Source organism: Fundulus heteroclitus, chromosome 16 (genome assembly GCF_011125445.2).
Source record: "Fundulus heteroclitus isolate FHET01 chromosome 16, MU-UCD_Fhet_4.1, whole genome shotgun sequence".
NCBI lineage: Eukaryota > Metazoa > Chordata > Actinopteri > Cyprinodontiformes > Fundulidae > Fundulus > Fundulus heteroclitus.
In genome coordinates this window covers 29,902,329-29,929,673 of record NC_046376.1, presented here as the reverse complement: position 1 = coordinate 29,929,673, position 27,345 = coordinate 29,902,329, and the positions used below count along the sequence as shown (strand labels likewise).

Here is a 27,345-nt window from a genome sequence, read left to right as displayed (position 1 = left end):
TATCTGTCTGCACCAATGAAGACTCATCGACTTTAACATACCCTATGCTTGGAGTAGCTGCCATGGTTGCAGAGGTGGCGCTATGTTCCCAGAAATGCAGCTAACAATTACTTGAGCACCTGGGGGTGCTTAAAGACTGTGCACCAAATTCATCTCCAGATAGTCAGGCACTCCTTAACTTTTGATTCACAAAAAAAATAATAATAATAATGGCAAGAAAACAATAACAACAAGCCCCATCCTGATACAGTTTAACAATCTGTATTTTCCTCCCTTCTTTTCCACACAAACATTTCGCAAACAAAGGCCATAACAAGAGGAACACACAAATGTGACAGGTCATGACGTTCCACAAATGCGGTTAATTTGTTGTGTATAGACAAATATATCACACAGATTTTAAATGGCAAGATAGAAAATAGTGACACAGAAGCTGGAAAATTGTTAATTTGCTGTACACAGAATTTGATTTCCATATGTTTGAGGAGTCAAGTTAATATTCTTCATTCAGCTAGTTCAGACTCCACACACTACATTAAAATCAGTTGGTTATCCTTTCAACTTTCCAAACTTCTCTCTAAAATTAACAAGGTAAAGGTATTTGCAGTGAGTTCAATATGCATTTTCCCCATAAAGATACACATATGATCAGTTTTTGCTTTATTGCCCTTATTAAATGTTTGAGAACACAATACAACACAAAGATAACCAGAGCAAATACAAAAAGTGTTTTCTAAATGATTTCATTTCTTATGTAAAATAGCCATCAAAACCAATCTTACCCTATGTAAAAATAGCAGTTAAAGTACACTTAAGAACTGGTTGTACCACCTTCAGCAACAAAAATTGCAATCAAGCGTTTGCAGTAATTACCAGTGAGTCTTTTATACTACTGTGAAGGCATTAAATTCCACTTGTCATTTTTTTGTTTTTTTTGTTCAGTCACTTAGAAGCGGTTTTAGAGGATGAGAGGCCAGTTTAAGGCCACAGCATCTCACTCAGATTTAGGTCCACACTTTAAATAAGCCATTTCCACACCTTACACGTTACCCAAATTTGCTCCAGGTTAAGGTCACGAACATATGGTCAAACATATTCCTTCACGGTTTTTCTTAGAGAGAAGAAAAAGTCAAGAGAAAGACAGCTTGTCATCTAAGTCCCGAAGAAGCAAAACAGGCAAAATGCCCCAGAGCATAATAATGTCCCCGTCTTGGTAGACCGCTAGTAGGATGTTCTTTTTCTGAATTTCTGTTAGTTCTAAGCCAGCTTAACAGAATACACAATTTTCAAAAAGTACCCTGTTTTTCAGGCCACAGAAAATATTCAAAGTCATCAAGATGTTTTTGGTAAAATTTGAGACAGTCATTTTGTGTTTGTTTAGGTCAACAGAGGTTTGGGCCTTGAAAGTTACCCGCTGAGTTGAGACACATGAGGGCTGCAGTACTTTTGTGCTAAATATTTTTGTTTTTTTAAGAATTTTGTGACCTCCTGGATCAGTGCTTCAAGCCCTCTTTGAGTAATTTTGGTGGGCCAACAACTCCAGTTCACCACTGTTTCATGTGTTCTCCATTTGTAGATAATGGCTCTCCTTGTTCACTGGCGTCCCAAAACTTTAGAAATAGGGCCGTGTAGATTTCTTTCAATATGGGGTCTTGATTTTCTAGCTTATCTTATATTGTTCTATTAAAGTGGTTTCTTGATTCTATCTGTGTGGTTGTAACCAGGCTCCAATGTAGTGAAATTAAAACAAATTAACCTGGTCCTCCCAGTTAACCAAGGATTTTGTATTCACTCAGGCCGTCCTTCTTTGTCACAACTGGAGTTTAATTTGTAAGAATCATGAGACAGCATATGACTTAAAAAATGATAACTTATACATATGTTTATTTATATACAGGAAATCTGCATTTTTTCATACTTATGAATGTAATTCTTGTCTTTATAAACCTTAGAAGATATATGCTTTTTTATTAACCTGGCATGCCAGATCGATGAAGTGTAGCGCTCTTATCAATCTGGGACTGCTCCCATCGACTTTGTCGAGGAAAGGAGGGATATTCTGCAGAATTTTCCGAACTGTGTGGCCGTGGCGACACCTAGCGTCCGCTTACAAATTTTTCGTTTTAGCCAATCATGGTATCAAATAAAAAATGTGATAAGCATGTTTTAACATGTTGTAAGGACAAGATAAAAAGCAGTCACAAACATTTTTGCCTTCCAAAAATGCACAATGCACTTCTTGCTGTTCTTCTTTCAAGAATGAAACTGTGGATTTCCTGCGCTGCCATGTTTATGTTGGTTCGGCTGTGGCCTCGGCACCTTTTGCTTTCATCACCGCTGAATGTCCTGCCTTAAACCATAATACTGCCACTGATTGGCTGATTTGTGCTTGATTGCTTCTCGAACAGCCGAGGAATTCAGCTTGCAGGCAAAAGTACTTTTTTATTAGTCCACTCTGAAAAAGAAAAAAAGATCTGTTCGAACTAACCACTAAAAGCTCAAGAGTAATGATATTCATGTCTATGATGAAAGTGCGTACAATGTATGCCTCTAATGACATGTTGGTAGCTCCTGTTTTCCAAGCTTTCTATCTTTCTGAGCAGGTGAGTGAGTCTGTGTCTGAGTAATTGAGATAATTTAGAAAGACAAAAGATGCTTTGGATAATGTTCATCAGACAACAGAACAACTTCTTTTAAAAGTTGATGTTTACATGTGTAGTTTCACGGGTGGAAATCCAACAGATTATCAGGTGGAAAACCATTCTGACAGCTAAAAATGGAGGGACCGGCCTGTGGGAGAGCAGCAGAAGCCTTGTAGTGTCATGGAAATACATTTTGATCATCCAAAATATCTCAAATCCCTTATCTCACTGTTAGTTTGAAATTGTGCAAAAGAAGTTTGGAGCAATTTCAATGATTTTCATTGACTCCCCTGGAACATCTCTAGAACATTTCAGGATTGCTGTACATTTCCCCAAACAGCTTCTTTTGGCAATTTTGCCTTTTGTCAAAAAGGGTTTTGCCAATTCTAATTCAAAAAGATAATTTTTCTCTCTCTACAGCTTTAAGTTGTATTTTCAGTTAGTTATTTATTTCCCCAGAAATTGTAAATACATACATAGAATATTGATTGATATCAACAGGATGTCTAATTTTTTAAACCCAAAAACAGGGACTGATGCATTTTCTGTCCCTCCCAGCAGCTGATGCAATATATTCGTGCAACAAGTGTAAATTAATTGAGTTCTTTTTTGCTGTCTCTTTCGCTTTGCCCAGCGTGCCACTGCAACCTGCACGCCCGCCGCTGCCGCTTCAACATGGAGCTGTACAAGCTGTCCGGCCGCAGGAGTGGCGGCGTCTGCCTCAACTGTCGTCACAACACAGCAGGGCGCCACTGTCACTACTGCAAAGAGGGCTACTACAGGGACATGACCAAGTCCATTTCTCACCGCAGAGCTTGCAAAGGTAACAGAGGTTTTGTATAGAACGTTTGAAACAAGAAAGCAACCCGAAGAGCTTAACAAAACAAGACACACCAGAACAAGAGCATCATTAAAAACAGAAACTCAAACCACAAAGAAAACAGATAATCTGTGTATAATCCGCATAGTAGTGGAAGCAATTGTCTTGTTTCTACATCGTTTTGTTTCGACAATGCATGGTAAAAGGTATATAACCTCATAATTTGCTTATTAAAAAAAGACCAAAAACCGTCTCGATAGATATAAACATAGCCCCAGCACCGGGGCTGATTAACAAACATAAACAGAGGTGGCGACATCTAGTGACAGTACTGGAGAACTGTCATAATGCCGGCTTGTTTAATTTAGAAATCAACTGTAAATAATGCCAGACCCTTTGCAATGCCTCGAAATAAAGCAGCAGCTTGGCGTGATCGAAGACCAGTCGTTATTAATTAAATAAACCGATCTACAAAAACTTAGAACGTTTGCTCACATCAATCAACTCCACTGTCACATCTAAGCCTCGGCACGTTTAGCTTCAGTGAAAACCAATGTTCAAACTGTATTCCCAGCAACATTCCAGTCTTTTCCCTCTTAGAATCTTTTTTTTTTTGCGCTTTTTTTTACTGAATCTTGGACCTTTCTTCATTGTTTCGCTGGGAGATGCTAATAGCTGCCAGCTGCTTCCTTGTTTTAACCCCTGCCGCGCATGCGCAGTGATGCAAATAATCACAAAATGTTTTATTTACTAACAAATTGAGCAATAACAAAGTATAAAACAACAAAATAAAAACTGATATGCCAGCAGGACGTGATAATCTTTCATAAACACTTTGTATGCAACCAGAGTGAGCTACTGAAGTATAAATAAAAAAAGTTAAATAAAATAGATATGCACCTTTAAGGGCAAATATAAACAGTGAGATCCTATGTATGTGTAACCAGTCATACCACAGGATCTCACAAGAATAAAATGCCACAATATCTCTCATCAAAGCAAAGTTTGTCTCATAAAGTCCTATCTAGTTGTCACTCACTTTGTGTCTTCTTCTGGTGAAGTAGGTGGAAGCAATAATTATGAGCCAAAGATGACAAGACCTGATTTTATCATAGAAACTAAGCTTAGACCTAATTTAAACATAAGTCTGGGTTAAGTGTGTACATAGCCTTAATTTTGCCATTTTGCCCATATTCAAGAAAATCAAAGCTGCCTGGTCTAAAAGTGATCTAGGCTTAGACGTTTAGATGGGATAATTATATAGTCTTCCTTAGAAATAGTTTAAAAGTACCGCAAACATGCTCATGAATCAAGCAAAATCTGAAAGAAAAGCCCAAACAGAAACTCAAGCACAACTTCTTTTGTGTGAATTAATATATTGGAGAAATTGTGTGCAAAAATAGACATTTTCATTTGAGAGGTAATATGTAACAGATTAGTAGTAAATATGACATATTCACAGGGAAATGTTCGCAGATGGAAATGAAACATTTTTTATCGGCAGTATCATCAGACATATAAGCCATACAGGCTGTGCTCTGGCAACAAGAAACATTCCTGATCTCACTAGAGACCAAGTTCAGTTGGATCCTATAAAAGAAAACATTCAGTTGTTTATTACAAATCGTAATTCCCAACCAGAACTACTACAGCTTCATGTCTCTGTGACAGACTTGTTTGTAACAGAGACGATGCAGCGCTGACAGAATATCTCATTGGTTGCTTGGATCAAGGGCACTTGAATTGCCAAATATGCAATCAGCATGTGGTGCATGAATGAATGAGAGCTTACAATTATTTCTTATGAAATAGGGCATCAGAGTGGTCCTTTTTGCAATTATTGTGCACTCGCTGATACAAAATACTGTGCAGCTCTGTGTCAAACTTTCATTATATTACCAAAAATGAAGAAAAGGAATGGGGGATTTTGTTTGTTTTCCCACAAATTTTGCTCAAACTGTTTTGTCTTGCGAACTCAATATTTTGTATTGTGTATTGTGTAGTGACATGGATGTGATGATACGCCCTTGGTGATCAGTGGAGTTTCTTTCAGATATATTTTAAAAGTTGCTAATTATAGATTCCAGGGATTTTCATGTTCTTGACATAAAAATGTGCTACTTCTATAGGCGCATGTTGGCCGGTTTATACAAGCTAAAAGAAAATGCTAGGCGAGATCAAATATACTTAAGACTAGTCTTTCTTATAAATAGAAGTTTGACATTATAGCAGATAAGTGCTACAAAAAAGAAGAGAAAAACATACCGCTGACAGTGTTCAGTTAACAATCAAATTCTTTGGAAGAGAGCAGACCAAGGTGCCCTTCAGCTATGGTGTCAGCGACCTGACCTATTTGAGGCCCTCCGTGAATGCCTTACACGACAAGCATAACAAACAGGCCAAAGGTGGGTGACGATCCATTGAGCAGAGGAAACGGCTTGCTAATCGGCCTCCTCTTATGTTCGCTCAGCGAGTCCGCATACACATACACACCCTGCGTACAGGCAGAGAGTAAAAAAAAAACAAAAAAAACACGCAGGTGTGAGCACACACGCAAGGTTTGAGACCAAGCTGGCAGGACTTAAGATGTGTGGAGACAAAAGCAGAGCTCCTTCTGTGTGGAGGGACCTCTGGGAGTAAGGAAGGCCCTGTACAATCAAACTGCTGCCACTCAGTCCCTCTGGTTTGAATCTCACCGGCCAAATATCTGAGCGATACGCTACATGGTTTGTGCATGTGTCTGCATGAGCTGAAAACATTGTTAAAATACACGCAAAGGACACTACGGATGTGCAGCGTGTTGCTGAAGTTATAATTCCTTTGAACTTTTTTAAATTTCATCATGTTGCAACCATGAGCTTTGATGCATTTTATTGGCATTTAATGGGATCGACCAACACAAAGAGCACATGACAGCCTTAATCAAAGATAATCTCTGACGAGACCTGAAGAGTTTGTTCACAGACACTGGCCATTCAATATGAGCTTGTGCTATTTTGCAAATTGGACTGGGCAAAAATATTATTTCTCTACACACGCAAAGGTGGTAGAGGAATATCCCAAAAGACTTGCAGATGTAATTACAGCAAAGGTTGCCCTACTGACTCCTGGCTGAATACAAATGTAGGCCATGCTTTTAACTTTTTTCCCTCTTTTTTTGTAATAATTTTCCTTCCACTTCACAATTACTTTGTGCTGTCCTGTCACATAAAAGCTCAATAAAATACATTCAGGTCTGCGGCAGCAACGTGAAAAACTATATATATATATATATATATATATATATATATATATATATATATATATATATATATATATATATATATATATATATATATATATACATAGATATAGATATAGATATAGATATAGATATATATCTATCTATATATATATATATATATATATATAGATAGATAGATAGATAGATAGATATTGCTATAGATATAGCTATATATATATATATATATATATATATATATATATATATATATATATATATATATATAGATAGATAGATAGATATTGCTATAGATATAGCTATATATATATATATATATATATATGCTCTGTTAAAATTGTGAATTGGAGACTATTGATGATGACACAAACAAAAATTTGGGCATGAAAACATTTATTTAGCTGGCTATTTAATCTCTTACTGCACCATGAGAAATTGAGCCACTTTAGACAGACCCACGTGTTGGCGCACTAACCAGTGAGCAACAATTAGCTGCTGATGGCGTTTTAGGATGCAAGTCCACTGGCGCCCCTATCTTCAGGACAGGCTGGAATAGCAACATGATATTTCCTGATTCATGCCACAACACTTTGCTGTAAATTCTGCTCTCCTCGGCTCACAGGGAAGTGAAATAAAGGCACACCAAGCGGACCATTCAGATGTCTTTGCATCATTTAGAGATTACCTTCCAGCAGAGCATTGTGTTCTGCTGGGCTGACTTTGGAGTGAACACAAGCTTGATAGATCATCTGCACTTAGCGTAAAAACCTGAGAAATGGACCGCAGAGGTCTCCTTCCAGCCTAAACATTTCACCCGGTTATATTTAGGAGCAGTTCCATTTTGGAGGGGTGGCAGCTAAGAGCAGGTTAGTTTAACAGAGGTTTCCCCTTTTGCTTGATGACGCGGTGATATCCATACATCTCTGCGAAGCCTTTTCCAAACAGCTGGAGCAGTAACCTGAACACGCTTCCCTTCCTCTCCACCCAGCCCTGCTCGCTGCTCTGGGGTCAAATCCAAACAGCCTGATTGCTGCCTTTCCTCTCAGGTGACAAAAATGGGCCGTCGTGACATCAGTTAAAAACCGCCGTATTTATTGTTCGAATCAGCCGTCCAGTCTCGTTCTGCTGTTGTTGGACAGGAAACACAGCATGGTGCCAACAAAGCCAAAGCCAGGAGGAGGCCTGCTTTCGTTCCCCATTCCTCCACCCTAATCCCCCCCCCCCCCCCCCCCCCCCCCCCTCAACACCTCACGTCTCAGCAGCTGTACGTTAAACAGTTCTTAAACTTTAAGAACAGAGAAAGAAAAAGGGAGGTTATTATACTGTATGTAGCAAATACATCTCCAGTGGCAATGCTGAGTGGCTAGTGCTTTATTTCCCAGATTAACAGCTTCGCTCCTCATTAAGGACAGCGTAAACATGGCTCTTAGAGATTCACATTGCTTACATCCCACCCCTAAAAGTTCAATTTTTTTTTAAACCCATTCCGCCCATAAATTTGGCAGTTAAGCCTCGGGTGAGTCCACAGAGATGAGGGTGGTGCATGGTTCATTGCACTGCAGTCCCCAAAGCCCTCAGCAGCCATTCTGTTCTTCAGGCCCTGAACTGCAGCTTCAAATTAAGCAGTTTTACATATTTCAAATGTTCTATTAATGAAAAAAAAATGGGGGGGGGGGGTTGCCCAAAATATTTAAAAGAGATAAAAGTGCTTTGCATTGGAAATCTTGGAATACCCATGCAACTTATAGTACAGTAGAACGTGTTGAGAAAGGGGTTTACTGATTTAAAGTTTTTACGCACACAAAAGATGTTTTTACATTAAAAAACCTTGTTTGTATAGTGTTTCTTTCAAGGTGGGTTTTTATATGGCAAGCTACAGAAAGGGAGTCTGACAAAACATCTGGTTCTGAATGGGAGCTCTTCTGACCTGAACTGCCTGACCGGCAAGCACAGAGGCAACCATTATAGGTTTCACATTTTTTGCGTTTCTTTACATCTTATTTCATCAATATGCAATAAAATAAACATAACACATTTCACTATGAAAGACAAAAAAAGCATGATTACAAAGAAGAAATATCTTACATAATCTACACCTTCCCTCCAAAAATAAACAAATACATGATAATCTAAACATGGGCCAACCAATCATACACATTCCTCTTTGACGAAAGCAAGCAATAAGGAACAATAAATATGATATTTTATAATAATACAGCCCTCTTCTAAGTCACCATATTTCATAATATACTGACAGCATAATATTTCTTATTTAATTTAATTATTATACCCCCTCTGGGCTGTTTAGACAGATTATTCAACAGAAATACAATGTTCCAACAGATTACTTCTTAATTAGGTTCTTTAAAAATCTGTGCTCCCTCAAATTAGAAATACAATAACTTTTAATAAATCTTTTTGGGCAGATTTACTGGTAATATGTTATGTATTTTCAACATGGCTTGCAAAATATGATAGTCAAATCTCTCTAATACTAAATATCATACTGTTATTTTTTTTTTTTTTTTTGACATGCAGTGATAAATTATTTCCTCGCATCCATTGATTTGGGGGTGTGACCCGATACTATGGGCAATATACCGGATGTACCCGAATGTATCTGTCTTTTTTCTTTATGCATAACATCACCATTGCTGCAGTAAAGCAGTTTTCTTTGAAAGCATTTGGTCTGAAATGGAAAGATAAATGTAGCTGCACTCCAGAAAAGAAAAAAAAGAAAAATAGAGAAAATAAGAAAAAGATTTACACATATCCAGTGCCTTGGTGGTCTATTCATACCACTTTATTTTATTTTATACGATAGAAACAACATAGTTCCTAATTTTGAACTGGAAAGATCAATTATAACTGGTTGTCAGAACTTTTGCTAGGAAAAGTCTGAAAATTATGATGTGCATTTGTATTTAGTCCTCTTTCATTATCACATCCCTCTCTAAAAATCCTGGGCAGCACTTTACTCTGACTAGTAAACAGTGTCCACCTGTCCTCAATGTAATGACTGTTTAAATCATTAGAGAACATAAGCGAACAAGCAATTTCATGAAGACCAAGGAACACAGCCGACTGCTGAGGTTGTGGAATGTAAACCAGGGTTAGTTATAAAACAACATTTGAAACTTTGAACATCTCACCAGGCTCTGTTCAGTTCATTTTTAGAAAAAAAGAAAGAGAATGACGCACCGGTAAACCTAACAAGACGTGGCTGCCCACTTAGAGTGACAGGCTGGGCAAAGATAGGATTAATCAGAGAAAAGGCCCATGGTAACTCTGGAGGAGCTGCAGAGATCCCTGCTCAGGAAGCAGAATCTGGTGACAGATTCATCTATTAGTCGTGCGTTCAGGTTGCACATTTGGTCTTTTCAAGCAAAGGCCAAAGAGAAAGCCATTCTTGATAGAAAGTCACAAGAAGTCTTGTTTACAGTTCGCCACATGCTAGGTAGGGGGCAGATACATGCTAAGTGGTATGTGGCAGAAAACTAATGCTGAATTTCAAACATGATGACGGCAACATTGTGCTGTGGGGAAAGCTTGTCAGAGTTGATGGGAGCAAAGGTCTTTAGAACAAGGCAAAGGAGTTATGCACATATTTAAAATGCTATGTTAGAATGGCCCAGTCAGAGTCCAGTTGATAATCCTTTGCAGGACTTGAAAACGGATATTTACAAGTCTTACATCGAATCTGATCTGATTGTATGTCCAGCCAATAAAATCCATAATAAAAACAAATTGGGAAATCCTTCATGATACAGCAAAGCCAAAACATAAGCAAAAGAGGGTGCAATATGAGAAAAGAGAGATTCAATACAAGGATTTCTAATACAGTTTGCAAGGCATTGCGTTTTCTAATGTACAACTGAAAGGGGGCATAATTTAAAAGCTGCCAAAGTTAAATTTGACTATATCATAGAAGGAAACATTTCAGACTGAGGGAATAAAATTAGAAAACAGCAAATACATTTTTCACTTTAAAGTGTTCATATTTAGGAAAGAGGAGTATGTTTACAGTTTGAATTCATTCTTTGATAAATTAACACATTTTAAAGCATCTAAAAGTTGTTTCTTTAAGAATTAGGAAAAGAATTTTGTAAATATCTGACAGAGGACATGCAAGATGCATCACCCTTCAGATGATCTTCTGCTCTGTTCCAGGTTTTTTCAGCTATTATCTCTGGAGGAATCACCTTTACAACTTGTGTAATGTGATAACTTCAAGAAAAACTATATAATATAAGAACAAGAGTTACCCACAGGCACCAAATTCATCAAAATAACACATATTTTCTTTAAAATCTTTGCTGCGCAGTCTAATTTCTTTTCTCATACGAACAATTTTTTTTTTTCAGTCAAAGAAAATAAATTCGATAACCAAAACACACATCACCACTGGACTGGATTTTATCAAATATATTTGTCAGAAACTTCCAGAGTTCCAGTCAAGACAAACAAGCAAAGAGGTCTGACGTTCCCACAGAAGGATTTAAACAGAATCTCATTACGTTAATGGAGGCATTCCAGCACCTCCAGCATCAACTGGACCACTTCAAGCCCCCTTTTTTTTTGTTTGAGATGACTCGGCTGGTACTTATAATACACACGGGACTAATAGTGAGGCTGGGCTTCAACTTCAAACACAGGCTTTATGGTAAAACTTTGGCAGCATGCATGCAGTCTTAGACACACACACACACACACACACGTATCCCGACAACAAATTTCTCACATTTAATGTGCGATCCTCCCAACTAACAGCCCAAACAGACTTTGAAGTGCGTTCCACTCGTCCATTATTGGCGATCGTTATTCGAGGCAGTGTTTGCCGGCAGCTCCGAGCCAAGAAAGCTTTACGTTGGAAACCCAAATCTGAAAGGCAGACTGCCTGTCTGATCACGGCGACGCAGAGGAAACAGAACTGCTCACACACTCGCGATCAGACACACGCCCCGATGCAGTCAGTGGAGAAAGTGAAACCCCGGTAATTTATAGAGTTATTTACTCCTCTGTGTGGCTTAAAGAGCGCGCCTGATGAAGAATCTTACAGTCGTGGTGGGTGGAGGAGAGCAGCCTAATTGGATTGAGGTTATACGCTGGTGCGAGGCCCATTCCCACATCTGGGATTGTCTGAGAGGAAAGCACAGCTAAGAGTAAATGATCGCCTACAAACCTTCATTGCTATGATCACCTTCAGACTATTTGGCATATTTAGGCCTGGCAGAGGACAGGCCTGGCACGCTGTAGTCATTTGTAAGCAGATGTCTGTTTCGCCCTGGTTTTGCCTGTCCCTGTTGTTGTTAACTTGTACACCGTCTCGCGTGATGTTCCTCTGACCGTTTTCCCCCCTTCTTTCCGCCCTAGCGTGCGACTGCCATCCCGTCGGAGCGGCGGGGAAGACGTGCAACCAGACGACTGGCCAGTGCCCCTGCAAGGATGGAGTGACGGGGATCACCTGCAACCGCTGCGCCAAGGGTTACCAGCAGAGCCGCTCCCCCATCGCTCCATGCATAAGTAAGCTATCAACTTTTTTACACAGATACAAAAAAAAAAAAAGTTTCTCTTCTAAATGAAGACTGTGAGCTTTACATCACTTAACTCCACTGAAAGGCTTTCAACAGGGTTTATACCCAGACAAACCCATATACTGTCACTCAGAGCCCTTTTCTAAAGTGTTAATCTTTTTTTTTTTCAAAATCAGTGGAACAAACTTTTATGTTTGCCTGGTGCTCTGTAACAGACCTACACAAAAGTAGCAAATGACAGCATGTTGCAAAGGAATTGACTCAGAGTTGTACACAATTAAAAAGATGGAACATGTGGCAAGGTTGAGCCCCCTTTACTCCGATACCCCTAACTGAAGTGAAGTAGAGCCGATTGCCTTCACATATCCAGACATCAGGAAGTGGAGGAAACGTGTGTCTGATTTAATCTTTGCAGGACAGCTGGAATTGAATAAGTCCACCTGTCCTTCAAAGATCTTGGGAGTTCGTTTGAGAACATCAGAGAACATGCGCCGCCATGAAGACCAAGGAACACTGCAGACCGCTCAGGGATAAAGCTGAGGAAAAGTTGATACCACTTTAAGCCAATACATCAAGTTTTGAACATCTTATGGGGAACTGGTTAATGTATTATCTGTATGGAAACATGGTGATGCCAACATAATGAGAGGGTTGGATAGAAATGTAGGCCGCACTTTTCAGATTTCCATTTGCAACACATTGTGGCGGCCATGTTTCACGTTCATGCAATACTCTGCATTGGTCTATCTGTCACAAGAAGTCCCAACAAAATACACTGAGGCTTTGGTTGGAACCAATGGCTGTAAATACTTTTAAAAGAGATTGTATATATTCTGAAGTCACAGCGTTGATACCACACATAAAAGATTAGGAAATTCTTCTGCGAAACCCACAGCCGTCACCTAAACTTGCTTGTTATCTACGAAACCGTGACAACCTCTTATTGTGTCCCAGTGCCATTATTTCTGAATAGATATTCAGCCGTTTCAACACGAGTCTGGATAAACAAATCATTACGACTCGACTAACACGGCCTTGTTTGCCTTCAAGCGCCGCTAAAAGTCCCTCTCACAATAAATCTCCTTAGCCAGTCCGAGGGACTGATGGCTGATGTGTTTATTGGCTGTATCTGCAGCCTGCTGATTCCAGACCTTCTGCAATAAACGCCAGCGCCTCCCAGGAGCAGAGATAGGCCACTGGTACTTGCTTTAGCTGGGAGCATCAAGTAGCTGGCTGGCATGAGCAGATAAGATAACGGTGACGTCAGGGAGGACGTGTGCGTGTTGGCTATTGTCCGCTGTGTGTCACCAAGGTTGACATTCCTGATAGAGCCAATTGTAGAAACTGGACATTGGTGAGGTAACCAAGAACAGCGATTTAGGGGCAAAAGGTTCTCGAAGGCCGTGAATGTATTTGGTTTCTCGTATATTTTTACAGATAATGTCTTTTCCTTTTAATGGTAGGTTATAAAATGTTTGCGATATCAAACTTCCTGCCAGCTACAAATTTCACAAGACCAGCAGTATGCGCGCGCTCTCTCTTTGCTTCCAGGACTCCACAGTCAGCAGAGAGAGAGAGAGAGAGAGGAACATTCACGGAAAACCTACAGAGGAGATCTAACGTTTTAAGCGTGATTAAAAACAACCGCAGACAGGGCCTCGCAAATGTATCCATAACTCTTTTTCACTCTTTCACATTTTGTCACATTACGACCACAAACCTTAAAGGATTTTATTGGGATTTTGCGTGATAGAAAGTTGTGCGTACAATTAAAACCAGATATTCACATAACACTCTACAAAACAACAAGTAAGCTTTTTTTTGTTCCCTCTCGCTCCCTGAAATGAAATCAGCCTGAGATCATTTGAGATTACCAACATGATTTCTGGTCGCTACAGAACGACGGAACGTTTTTAAAGATTGATTTCAAACTTTTCTGTCATTCAGATGTTGGTTTACATTTCTTCAGTTCTTGGCAGCATTGCCTTTAAACTGCATGACTCGAATCAAAGGTTCTGTGCTTCTCACAGTAGTTCTCAGGACTTTTGGCTCATTCCTCCTGACCATACCTCTCAACTTTTGACGACTGTTGAGAGTGAGATTGTTGACGGGGGGGGGGGGGGGGGGGGGGGGGGGGGGGGGGTGCTGTTGGTCGATAAAAACGGTCCAACGGGGGGGGGGGGGGGTGCTGTTGGTCGATAAAAACGGTCCAACGGGGGGGGGGGGGGGGTGCTGTTGTTCGATTCAAGACTGGCACTATTTTACACGGACTTTGCTTTTATGTTACAGTTTGTAATGACACATGCCGACTTACCACTTAATTCGCACGCAACACGGACCGTAGAAGTGTTTCACTTTGGATGAGGGAAACTTCTTTGCGCGGCGGCGGTCCTTGCAGCTGTGTTACCTCTAATACTGGACGTGCGGAAACCATTGTACCGCAAATTGGTTCCGCCATGACGCGAGGCGTCCGTACGCGTGCGTTTCAAGAGTGAGATTTTCATTGTAAGATTGAGATTTTCAAAGTAATGCGTGTGAGCGTGTGCATTTCATGAAATGCGTGTGTCACACGGTCAATGCGTGAGAGTTGAGAGCTATGCTCCTGACAGAACTGGTGTAACGGAGTCAGATTTTTAGGCTGCTATGCTCACGTACCTTTTTAGCTATGGCTACTATTTCTTCATGAAGTTGAGAGGTCATTCCTTATGTCGCTTACTCACTGATTTGGCTCTGTGCGTAATGATATTGTCCATTTGAAGGACATATTTGTGCCCAAACTTTAACTTCTTGCCTCATGACTTGAGATGTTGATTTCATGTTTCCACCTTGAATTTTTTTCTTCTTAAGGCCTTTCTGCTGCGAAACACTCACAAAGCATGACGCTGCATTCTCAGCACTGCATAGAAAGGATGGCGTCCTCATGCTGGCAAGCTTCTCGTCTTGAGTCTTAAGATGCTCATTGTGGCCAAATGCCTTAATTTTAGTTTCATCCGACCACATGACCTGTCTTCTGTGTGCATTTGTACACTGTAATTAGTTTTTATTTTATTTTAAATGATTATTATTATTTGTTGCTTCTTCCTTGCTGAGTGGCCGTTTCACTGCAGTCTCTCGCGTTTGTTCCAGGGTAAATTTGTACCAAAATGTTTTCATCTCCAGGAAATAGACATTCCCATTCTATCTATGTAGATGTATATGACAGAGCAGGTGAACCTGCCAGTATCTGGAAATTTTACGCAGGGATGAATCAGACCGGTCCACAACTATCTTCCTGATTTCGTGTCTCATTTGTATTGTTTTTTTTTTTAATAATGTCACTCAGGGAAGCCGTGCGTTTGAGGTGTTGCCTTGAAATCCCTCCACAGCCGGGCCTCCAATTACACAAATTATAGCTTTGTAGCTTTGTGTGCTTCCGATATGTAAAAAACCATGAGAAGCTTACAGAGCTATTGCATCACCATCTGTGCTTTCCAAGCTTGGTTAAAGGCATAGCAATTTTAATGTCTGTAAACATCTGGATTTGAAGAAAGTCATAAGAATGTCTCTAAAAAAAAATTACCTGGCATTTAGCAAATTCAAATAATTATAGTAATCCTCACGGCTCTTAAACAGAAAGTATTTAGTCGGATTTCATCTCAGACAGCGAAAGACAAGGTTGTGTGTAGTTTTATACAGTGTCTGGAAACATCTGGTTTCAACTGTAGTTGGAAAGCGCAACGAAATAATACATGGTTTTAATTTCTCTTCTTTTACAAACTTTTACAAAGTGTGGGGTGGATTTGTCTTCAGCCGTAGCCCCCCTTACGCGGACGTCCGATCTTTAACATACTGCCTTCAGTAGTCACCTAAATTATAATCAGAGTATGCATCGTATAATTAAACTTTAACGTTTTCTCACCTTTACACTTGAATCCTAACAGTGAAACATGGGTGTGGCGGCGTTACGCTGGGAGAATGTTTTTTCTTCGCCTGCACACTAAACTTCTGATTTTTCAACCCTTACAGTTCACAACTGCGTTGGTCTGTCACAGAAAAAAATTCAGTGTATTTTGAAATTCTGCACTTAAAATCAAAAACAATATTCAGATGTTTGTAAGATAAAAAAAAAACATCAGTTTATAGCAAATTCATCAGCGCAATAATAACATTCCTTTCTTTCATCCCTTTCATACAGAAATCCCTGTTGCATCTCCAACATCAACTTATAACAGCTATGAGGAGCCATCAGGTAAGAAACCACAACATTATTTGACTAAGGTTAAAACAACTCCACATAGGTCCTGAAATGACTTTTACATGTTATTTGGGTTATACAGTATGGTCTTTTTTGGGTAGGATTTTGTTAAACATGCTCTAAACCAAACGGTTCCTGTGTGTGTTCAATAAGTTGGAGCATTTCAAGCGCAGGCATGCTTTTTTTTTCCACACTCCCAAACTCAGCACATGTCCATGAGATCAGGCCGCCGCTGATGTAAACTCCAGATATTTGGCCAGCGCTCCCTGCGGCCTCATCGCCTGTATTCCCAGCCTGCCCAGCAGCCTCCCCAGAGTTTCAGCCCTAATCTGATTACATGCTTCATTTGCACCAGTTTGTATTTCTATCAGGGCTGGCTGTGCCAGAGGAGAAGCCCTTTAAGGCTCTGTGTCAGACCGCTGGCACTATACGATGAGATGAATGTTCTTATCTGAACCGCTAATTTACACTAAGAGTCTTTTAAGTGGTTCCATTATTTGGTTTTTATTAAGAGGAGAGTATGATCTACGGTTGTTTAGCTGGCCCGAGGCACCTCTGGTCCATCGATCAGCGCCTTCTCCGCGCTTTTGTTTTGCGAATCTCACTTCCTGCTTTAGCAACTGCCGAGGCTGTGAGGAGTTGGGATTCCCGTCAGAATCTCCAAAACCGACACCACCCTCCAAATTACGAGCGCCGCGGTCCCCAGGGACCCCGCAGAATGAACGTGGCAGACAAAGGGGGCGTTTGTCCTCGCAGCAGGAGATTGGACCTTAATGAGAGCCGCGGGTGTGATGGGACACTGCGGCAATTGCACCGAGGGGCTAATGGGTAACGTCAGCTATCAAAGGGAAGCATGATGAAGGCCCCCAGGGGCCAACGCTAGATAAAGAGTACCCCTCCTTGCTCTTGCCACCCAATTTGCATGGAAATCAAGCATGCTCGATATGGACTCGTCGATTTCATTTACTTTGGGATTTCCTCTTTTCTTATTTCTCCAGCCAGCCCAGAAAGGAGCCGGGCATTCCAACTTACTCCTCATACATGAATTCGATCCTCATCTCACGTCCCAAACCACTTCTCTCCCCCCCCCACCCCTCGTTTTTTTTGTGAGAGGGAGGAGAGGGCGTTTTTTTCTTGCTCCATCATTACCTAGGCAACCTCATTCACACAGAGTATAATGGGGAAGAAAGGGAAAGACTGGACAGAGGGTTGGAAGAAATAATGAAGTTTGTCCATATTCAGGCGAGCTGAAAGGTCCCCCCCCCCTCTCTCTCTCTCCCTGTACTGCCCCCCTCCTTTCTCTTTTAAGACTGCCCTGCCCAGCTTTCCCACCCCCCCTCCCTGAAAAAAAAAAATGCACAAGGCTTATTGCTAAAGCAGAGCCAGAGTGGGGGGAGCACTTGGAGATGGTCTGCTTCCAATTTGTGTCGGTCAGTGGAAACCGGAGGGAACAAATGATTTTAATTTTTAGTTTGGCCCTAGGTCCAAGTATCGGCCTCCTAATTACACAATTTACCTGGCACAGTGTCAGCATGACGTAAAAGTCAGTGGTCAAGCCCTTCAGCGCAGAAATCCAGGTACATGTGCAGGGATTCAGATGGGGATCTGCTACAAAGGCTCTAATCAGAGGACTGGGAACATTCAGCCGTTCAGCTGGAGTTAGAGCATTCGCATTCCTGCAGCATGTGGCGTCAAAGGGTGCTAATTTCTGATGGGTTTTCCCCCGGTGACCTGCTTTTATGAAGGGGTGACCTCAGGGTAACCCGCACAATAAGCGGCAGGACACTGACGAGAGAGCAGGCTGGAATGGAAAACATGGAGGCGTGTAGCAGGAGCGTGCTGACAGACACAGGAGGATGTGTGGAAGCATTAGTCTGTTTCACGCCGGTTCTCTCGAGGCATCCTTGAGTGTCCGGGAACAAAAGTAGGGCGACACTCAGGACTAAGGTTGGAATCGGATTGTTGCACGAGACGATGTTGAAACGGCACGATTTGCTGAGGAGAACACTGTCTCCCTGAGCGCCATCCATCCGCTGTCAGCTTTACTTGATCCAGTCAAGTTAGTGTGAGCCATTATTAGGAGCCCCAGATAGAAGATGAGGGCTTTTAACACCTAGGCAGAAAAATGCATTGTTTTTTTTTGCCTATTCTAATTGTAATAAGGACAGAAAATATCCTGCAAGCTATTGGTTTCATCCATTGTTCCAAAAGACATGAAATGTTCAATATTTGGCGGTTATTTAGCATGTTAACAATTTTAAATGAAGAAAATCAAAAAAACTGAATTTGATTTTACGGTCTTAGTAAAAGAAAAAATACTTCAGATGTACGTAAACAACTAATTTATTTTTTAGCTTCAAATATGAACGTTTGAAATGTATAGAACATACAAATAAAAAATGGAGTGTTTGTTTTTCAATGTGTAAAATCTGGTCAAAATGTAAAACTATGTACAGGAAGATTTTTTTTCTGCAGTTTTCTCCTCTTTGGCTGGAGACACGGTCCACATTTCAGAGTCTTAGTGGTAACTGCCAGTGACAGGTCCGGTCTGGCCGCAAACACAGGCCCATATCACTGTCCTACCACTACCATGCAGTGCTCTGGTTGTAGAGCTCAGACTCCTCGTGATTGGCTGTCTGAGCTTTGGTTTGTCCAATGCTGGGTGAAAACAGGTAGAGGCTACCACCTGGCATCTTCGTAGGCTCACTTTTCAGAGAAACTCCAAGAAGACTAGCACAACTGGTTTAAACTGTTGTTAACTGAAAACAGTGCAAATTAGCATCTGAAAATGTGGAGAAAAAAACACGAGAATTTACACCAGCATAAAACAAAAAAAAAAAACATTTTCATTGATTGGTTAATATGTGTTAGAACCACCTTAAAATTAGATTAGCATAAAAAAAACATTATTTATTGTGACTCTTTCACATTGACAAAGTCACTAACATAACTTCTGACCTAAGAAGTACCAGGAAACAAATAAAGACTTCTCATCTGGCTTGCTGCCAGATGTTCCTTTGCTAGATCATCAAAGAAGCCTCAGACAATTACAAATAGGTTTTTTTATTGCATTGTTTTGAGGGGTTTGCAGCATTTTGACTGTGCAGCAGAACATGATAGAGAGAACAGAAAATGTAAATGATTTTTAAGCCTGTACTCTGTAGAAAGTCTATTGGCGTTAAGCTAAAGGAGCATGGGCTCAATCTGACCAGCTCTTGCTCATAATCTAAAATATTAAACAGGATGGTTCTGTGCTTAACATGGATTTTGAAAAACACACTGAGTTTTATGAATACTTTATTCTGGGAAAATGGAAAAAAGAAGGGTTAAATGCTTCCATTTACGTATGCGTGCTGCTTATGTTGGGCTCCCATGCAGAATAGTGTGTGCATACTGGGATTAAGAGGGTGGATTTCAGTGTTCTGCTGCATCAAGACCAGGTACTTTACTTTTTTATGAGGTCTTTATTTCTGCTTAATTAGTACAGCCAAATAGACAGATAATTACTTGCCAAATTAATAAGAATGCTGCAATAATAGGGTGAACAGTTTCCCAAAACGATATGGACTAGTTTTCATCTTATGTTTAACCCAGTATTGTATACTGATGCACTCCTACACCTGACCCCAATGTAAAGCTCATTCCCTTCTCTCCTTTCCCTTTTTTTATCACCAGATTGTGAGTCTTACTGTAAAGCCTCCAAGGGAAAAATGAAGATCACCATGAAGAAGTACTGCAAGAAGGATTTTGGTGAGTGAGTCCAGTACATGGAAATGTGTGCTCACACATGGAAGGCAGCAGTCATGAGGTCAAATGCCTCAATTATTCAGAGCCCAATGATGTTCAATCCATACCCTGTCGTCATCTTCATGTCTCCATCAATGACTTCAATGAAAACATAATTAGGCCATGTCGGCTTTTCCTGATTAGTTCAACATATTTTTGGTCTCTGATTGGGGCTTTTTTGAAGTCTACCCTTGAACATGGTGTGTTTTTAGAAATACTATCTCATGTGGATCATTGTCAAGCACGGACAGGGAATGTTGAGGTTTTCAAGATGTACAAACCAATGTCAGCCAAATTAGACACTGCTAATTGCTCATTTTCTGTGCTGATTCGCCCAATCTGATCAAATCTCAGAGAGGTTTTTGTTGACATTTTTCCAGGTCTTATCTCTTGTGATAACACACTAAAAACTTCTGTAAAGGTTTAAATGGAAATGTTAAAGAAAAGACATGAATTTCTTGAGAAAACACGCAATCACTCAAGTCTGTTCAGTTTTGCCAAATAAATATGCAACAATGCAAAGCCAGGATATTTAAACAGTGATGTGCAGCCCTGTTTCTAAGGCATTTCATTTTCTCTAATAATCTTTGTTTTTATATCTTGCAGACATTTTTATTGTTAAAGCTACAGATAGACCAGATGAAGAGAAGATGCAGTATTCTAACTCATAAGACAACACTGTTGGTTCTAGATACCTCATGGTGATTGCCTTTAAGTACCAACAATGTAGGTGTTGATTAAAGATGAAGTTGAAGAATTCGGCGGTATTAAGCCCCCTTCATAGTTTCTATCCACTTTGCACAGTGCACCAGTATTAGTGATAGCAAAACAGACCCTCGGCATGATGGCACCACCACCACACTGCAAAAATGGAACTAAAAATAAGTAAAATTTTCTTAAAATGTGTGTATCTGTCCTTGATTTGAGCAGGTAAATAAGATGATATGCCAACAGAATAAGATTTTTGCACTTAAAATAGGAACAATTCATCTCTATCATCTTATTTCAAGTGCTAAATGTCTAATTATCTTAATTTAGGGGTCAAAATACTCATTCCACTGGCAGGTGATCTTATTTACCTGCTCAAATCAAGGACAAAAACACTATGTTTAAGAACATTTTGCTTATTTTTAGATCCATTTTTGCAGTGCATGCTTGATAGGTGCTAAATTAAAACTATAGGCTACAGTAAGAAGAAAAAGCAAGTTTGGTGTCCTTCTACATTCTCATCAAAGGTGACTAAACAAGTCATTGTATCAATAAAACACAAAACTTTTGTTTATTATGCCTTGAGAAAGAGAAACTAGGATCACTAGTTTGTTTAAAGCTTTTTTCCCCAAGCAATTTTCTCTCCTTTTTTAATGGTTTGATAATTTTTTTTCAGCATCCATTAAATCCATTAAAGGGGCAATACGCAAATGTAAAGATTAAATATAATTGTTTCTTTCCCACATGTCTTTACAATTGCATCATTGTAAAATGAGTTATCCTCTATTTACCGCTTTTGCCTCTATAGGCACCAATAGTCAGTTCAATAGAGAGTGATTTGGGATGAATCCTCTGGGCATGGGTGTGGGTGTGACGCGCTGCGTGCTTTCCATAATCGATGCATTAGCGAGAGAACACGGACTAACATCAATAATCTCAGAAGACATTGATGCTGGATGAAAAGAGAAGAAAAAGAAAAAAAGGAAAAAAAAAGAAAAGAAAAAAAAAGAAGACATTGATGCTTTTCCTCTTCTCCCATGCATGTGTACAACACTGGTGTCATTTCAACTTGTTGCCAGAGGGGGCAAACCAGTTGAAAAACTCTGGAACTTAAGACTATGCTCTTTTAATGTAAGCCTCAAATTAGTTTTAATGCTCATGAATTAATCCATATGTGAAAATGAGAAACAGGTTGCGGATCACATTCAGAGCTAGTGAGGGGCTCACGGCATAGTTGACAGGCGAGACAAGGGGTACAGCCTGGATAGGTTTTTAGTCCATTACAAAGATATAAGACACACAAAATCATTTATGCAGACACTCACAATTAATGTCACTTCAGAATTAACATTTTCGAATGTTGGAACAAACTGAATACTCCACACATGTACAGGAATAACATACAAACTCTTTTTGTGTCCTGCAGGATTTTATTGCTATGAGGTAAAAGCACTAAAAAACAGCCCCATCCATTTTTTTTTTACACAAGTTTATTTAAAAATACATAAGCTAACAGGCAGTATTTATGTTATCCTCCAGGGTTACAGGGTAGCGACAGTTTGAATATGCATTTTAGTACTGCAAAGAGATTATAATTTATTGCTTTGTCTGAATAGTCGTAAAAGAGCCCGTGTGTTAATGTTGCTGCAGACCCCGTGAAAGGCTAAACGAATAGGTGACAATGTTCTGTATGAGTACAACAGGACACTTTAGAGAAAGCAGTCTGCTTGTGGCATTTGGGAAAGCTTTTAGTCATTTTACAGCAAATCGCAAAACAGACAAGTGAACCCTAAACACAACAGTGATATAACTCTGTCAGGGACTGGAGGGAACACAAGAATGAGCTGAAACACCTCCGATAATGCAGATCCAGGTTGATATCATTTTAAAGTGTGTTGTTAAGGTATTTATACTCCCTGGAGTTGCTCACATTTTAATTCCCTTACCTCAAAAACTTCTGATGTATTTAATTGGGAATGTATGTAATACACCAACATAAAGTGATCTGTCATGATTTCCAGTACACGTATTCACAAAGATCCCCAGAGTCCTCTCAGACAGCTCCTATTTTAGCCTAAAAATGACCACATAGGAGTCTTAGCTAAGTCTGGAGCGAGCCTGAGTAAGTGGACCACAGAGATTTTTATCTTGGTGAGGAGGTGTGGTTGACTCCGTAAGTAGGTGTGATGCTGTGTTTCAAGAGCTGTGATTGGTTAATGGTACAAGAAACAAAAACAAAAAAAAATCACAAATGTGCTCCTAGTAATCAATGGAGAAAAAAAGGATTTATTTGACTAGATTAAGAAAATGTGTGATGTGATGAAACTTAGCAAAATAATTATCACACAGCATCAAAACGTACTTTACCTACACCTGCATAATCATTTTGATATGCTTGTTATGTTTAGTCGCTATACTGGTCATTTTACTACTTTATCTATTTTATGTTAGTGTGGACTCATCTTTCAGCATGCTGTTGTGTTTGGCTGCTTGCATAAAGCGGTTGGATTTGGCAAAATGATCAACATAAAATGGAGAGAAAAAAAAGGTTGAAAGAATTGAACTGGAAAGAGGAACAGTGCCTCTGAAGTTCTGAGACAAATCTTAGAATTCAGGAAATTCTAAGATTTTTCCTAAAATGACGTCAATAAGAGCTAATTTTAGTCTTAGCAATCTTTGTGAATACGGGCACTGGTGTCTAGTTTGAATATTTTCACATGGGAGAACAATACACAATATCACTGTTTTCTTATAGTAAAATGTGAAAGAAGGTTACCAAAAACCTTTAGGAGCTTAAAAAGTGGTAACCTTGGCCTGAAAGGTTGAGCAGCCTACATTAAATATTATTCTCAGGCCTCACTTCTGGAGGCGAAGAGCAGGTAACAGCTTGGTTTGGAGGGTGCTAGCCCAAGCAATATTACAGTAATTAGTATATGGATATATAATTGAATAATACAACAGAATTGCAACATTTGTGTTCATCAGGTGCTTACAGCTTTGGCAATTTCTGTGCTAATGAAACTAATGTGAGGCTTCAAGGATATTGATTCATCCACTAATACACCAAGGAAGCAAGCACAGCCAACATTCTTAATTGGAGTATTTTCAACCTGGATTGATTTAGAGGAATCTAAAGAATTTAATTTTAAACCAAAAAACATATAATTTGTTTTTTATTACTGAATGATAGTTTATTGGCCCTGAACCAAGTTGATAACTTGACGAGTTCTGCACTAACAACAGTTATGAGAGTAGCCAGTCCAGCTGGCTAAGCACACAGGGACTGGTAGAGGCAGGGCACATCACACAAGACAAGATGAGATGAAACGAGAAGAGACCACTGAGCTATATTATACACTGGAGTGCTGATTTTGCCGAAAAACTGAAGTCACTGGCCGCCATCTTGCTCCTCCCTACTCTCACAGAATCCCACAGGATTTGGTTGCAACAACAAGCAGTTTTCTGGCTGTGTGAAAACGTTTCACAGGTAATTCTACAGTCAGTGGATGTACTAACACTATCAAGTACTAGGAAATTAGGTGCTGAAATATTTTACATGTTATTCATATTAAATATATATATATATATATATATATATATATATATATATATATATATATATATATATATATATATATATATATATATAAGTATGTGTATATGTATATACGTATGTATATGTATACATATATGTAAATATATGTTCTTGTATATTGTTATTTATATATTTATAAATGTTATATATATATATTTAAATAAATAAAATGCTAAATATTTCAGCACATGACTTTCTCAGTACTTGATAGTTTTAGAACATAGCATAAAAGTATATGGCATTTGACATTTTAAAAGTTTTAACCCCCCCCTGAACATGAGAAAATCCTCGTTATTCGATGCTGTAGTGCACATATTCCCTAGTTACTGGGGGAAAATAGGGAGTACCAATATGGCGGCCGATGACTTCAAAGCGAATCGTTCTAACAGCCGGCGATTAGCACTCCAGTGTATTATATAGCTCAGTGGAAGAGACGTTGTGGCTGGGATGAGTTGGCTGAAGCAGGTATATGTAGACAGGTGCACAGAGTTGACTAATTAGTGCAGCAGGTGGATCTGATTAAGAGCAAGGTGTTGGCTGGAAGGAGAGTGAGCTGATTGGATAGTGGCTGAGAGGTGAAGGCTGATCCAAGAAAAGCCCAGAAAAGTCCAAAATAAACAAACAAAAACCTAAATCATGACAGGAAATTCATTTCATGAATATTGTAAAAGCCTTTTGGGTGTCTTGAGTTCCAATGAAGTGAAATCTATCAATTGACTGACCGTCTTCATGAATTTTGCCATATTTGTCTCATTAAAATTCCTTTAATATTTAATACTTTTAAGATGTGGGAATTGTTTACTTTCCTTAAGAGTAATTAAGAATATTGGAGAGTGATCAGCCACATCTATGGACAAGACACCTGGATTCATAGACTTATCTAACACATTAGTAAAAATATTGTCTATAAGGGTTGCTGAAGTATTTGTCACCCTTATGGGGACAGTTATCAGTGGGAAAAAACTGTTTGAATACAAAGTATTAAGAAATCCTTTAGTTGCTTAATTTACCTCATAATTTTGCTGATTAATATTAAAATCACCCATTATGTAGTATTTTTTTCTTTCTTTAGATATTAATCCAAGTACATTTGAGAGATCAGCAATAAACTCAGACAAGTCACAATTTGTTGGTCAATAAAAACAGAGAATTATGGATCGCTTAGATTCTATGGCTATAATTTCAGTAGCAAATTTAAATAGCTCCTCAATATCACGTCTCTCTTTAAATTGTAGACTGGGATTAAGGAACAGAGAAACCCATACACACATCTTGCCCTCTCAACATCTGAAAACATGCATAATCCATAATGCTAAAGATGCTTGCGCTGCTGTCAGTGAGCCATGTCTCGGAAAACCCAATCACATCAAAAGTAAATTTTTCAGAAAAGAAATCATGATTTTAAGCAAGGCTTCAAATATTAATAAACAGAAGTAAAAAGTCAGTTTAAGTTTTGACTTTCATTTGTGCTTGCTGTTTATATTTGTTTGTTGCGGTCTTGCCGTATATGTTTTTTGCTTTTATGTTCAGTTTCTTATTTGATTTTTGCATTTTGTTCTTTGTGCATTTAGTATTATTCCTGTTACATCCCTGTTTTTCTCTTCCCCTTTAATTTTACATTCTACATCCTCACTTTAATTTCTGTGTCCTAGCTTAGCTCTAGCTGTGTCAAATAATTTTGACCTTATGCCAAAGCTGCTTTACATCACCTCTCAATTGTTCTTCTCCACCCCTGACTCTGCATTTAATCTCACTGGTTCTCTTTGCTAATACCTGGATTCTTCCATTTTTCTTCTTAATACCATGTCCCATGCCATGGCCGTGAGTTTTCTACCGCTTTGCCCGTGTTCCAAGCCCTGTGCTCCTCGTGTCATACTGTAGCTTTCTTGTTATTACTAAACCTTTCATCCATCCATTTTCTAGCACGCCTATCCCTCATGGGGTCGCGGGGGTTGCTGGTGCCTATCTCCAGCTGTCAATGGCGAGAGGCGGGGTTCACCCTGGACAGGTCGGGAGTCTATCGTAGGGCAACACAGGGACAAACAACCATTCTCGCACACCTAAGGATAATTTAGAGAGGCCAATTAACCTAACGGTCGTGTTTTTGGTCTGTTTGCACTTTCTTCTCTCCAGTAATTTTCATTAATTTTCGTGAGGTGGGCTGTGCAAAGGATTGTGGGATTCCTTATAGGTCCTTGGCGCCGGTAAGGGACATCGTGAGGTTCCTAGGCTATAGTAGCTGTGAGAGGAAGCATACAGGCTCCTTTTCTTCCTTCCTTCCTTACTGACTGCACTATTCGGTCAGCACTTATCACGGCGAGCGCCGACCTACTTCTGCTTTGGCTAAAGAGTCCTTACCCAATGGAGGCATTCGGATAGGAGCCAAGCTCTGCAGAGATTTGCTCATGAGTTAATTTTGGTGTCAGGTGTGTTGAAGCAGAGACGCGTCTAACAGTTGCAGGAAACCGGCCCTCAAGGACTGGAGTTTAGGACCACTGGGCCACTCCTTCGACCAGCCTTCAGCCCAGCTCCAAGGATGCCTGCAAAGCCTCTCCTCCTTCCAAGCTCCGCTCCAACGTTCCCGCCTGTCTCAGAACCTCCCGTTTCCTCTTCCTCCCGCCGTAGACAACGATGTCATAGAGCGGCCTCCACGTCCTCGTCAGCAGCTACAGATTCTCATCTCCTGAGTGCAGTAGAGCCCCTCCTCGTCTCCTCAGAGCGGCTTCCACAGCCTTAGTTAAAGCAGCCGTGGAAGCTGAGAGAGAGATAAACTAATAAACGCAGA

At 39.7% G+C, this 27,345-nt stretch overlaps 1 protein-coding gene across 2 annotated transcripts in view; it reads left to right on the top strand.

Moving 5' to 3' along the window:
- The window catches only part of ntn1b (netrin 1b), a 176,364-nt gene that overhangs the window by 35,357 nt on the left and 113,662 nt on the right, over positions 1–27,345 (top strand). Inside the window, exons 3-6 of one of the 2 annotated variants that reach the window (XM_012867862.3) lie at positions 3,277–3,465; positions 12,077–12,226; positions 16,412–16,465; positions 20,147–20,221. The exons of the other annotated variant lie outside the window; for it this stretch is intronic. Of the exons in view, the coding sequence (XP_012723316.1) occupies positions 3,277–3,465; positions 12,077–12,226; positions 16,412–16,465; positions 20,147–20,221 (468 nt within the window). The remainder of the gene's footprint in view (positions 1–3,276; positions 3,466–12,076; positions 12,227–16,411; positions 16,466–20,146; positions 20,222–27,345) is intronic. 2 annotated transcript variants of the gene reach the window in all.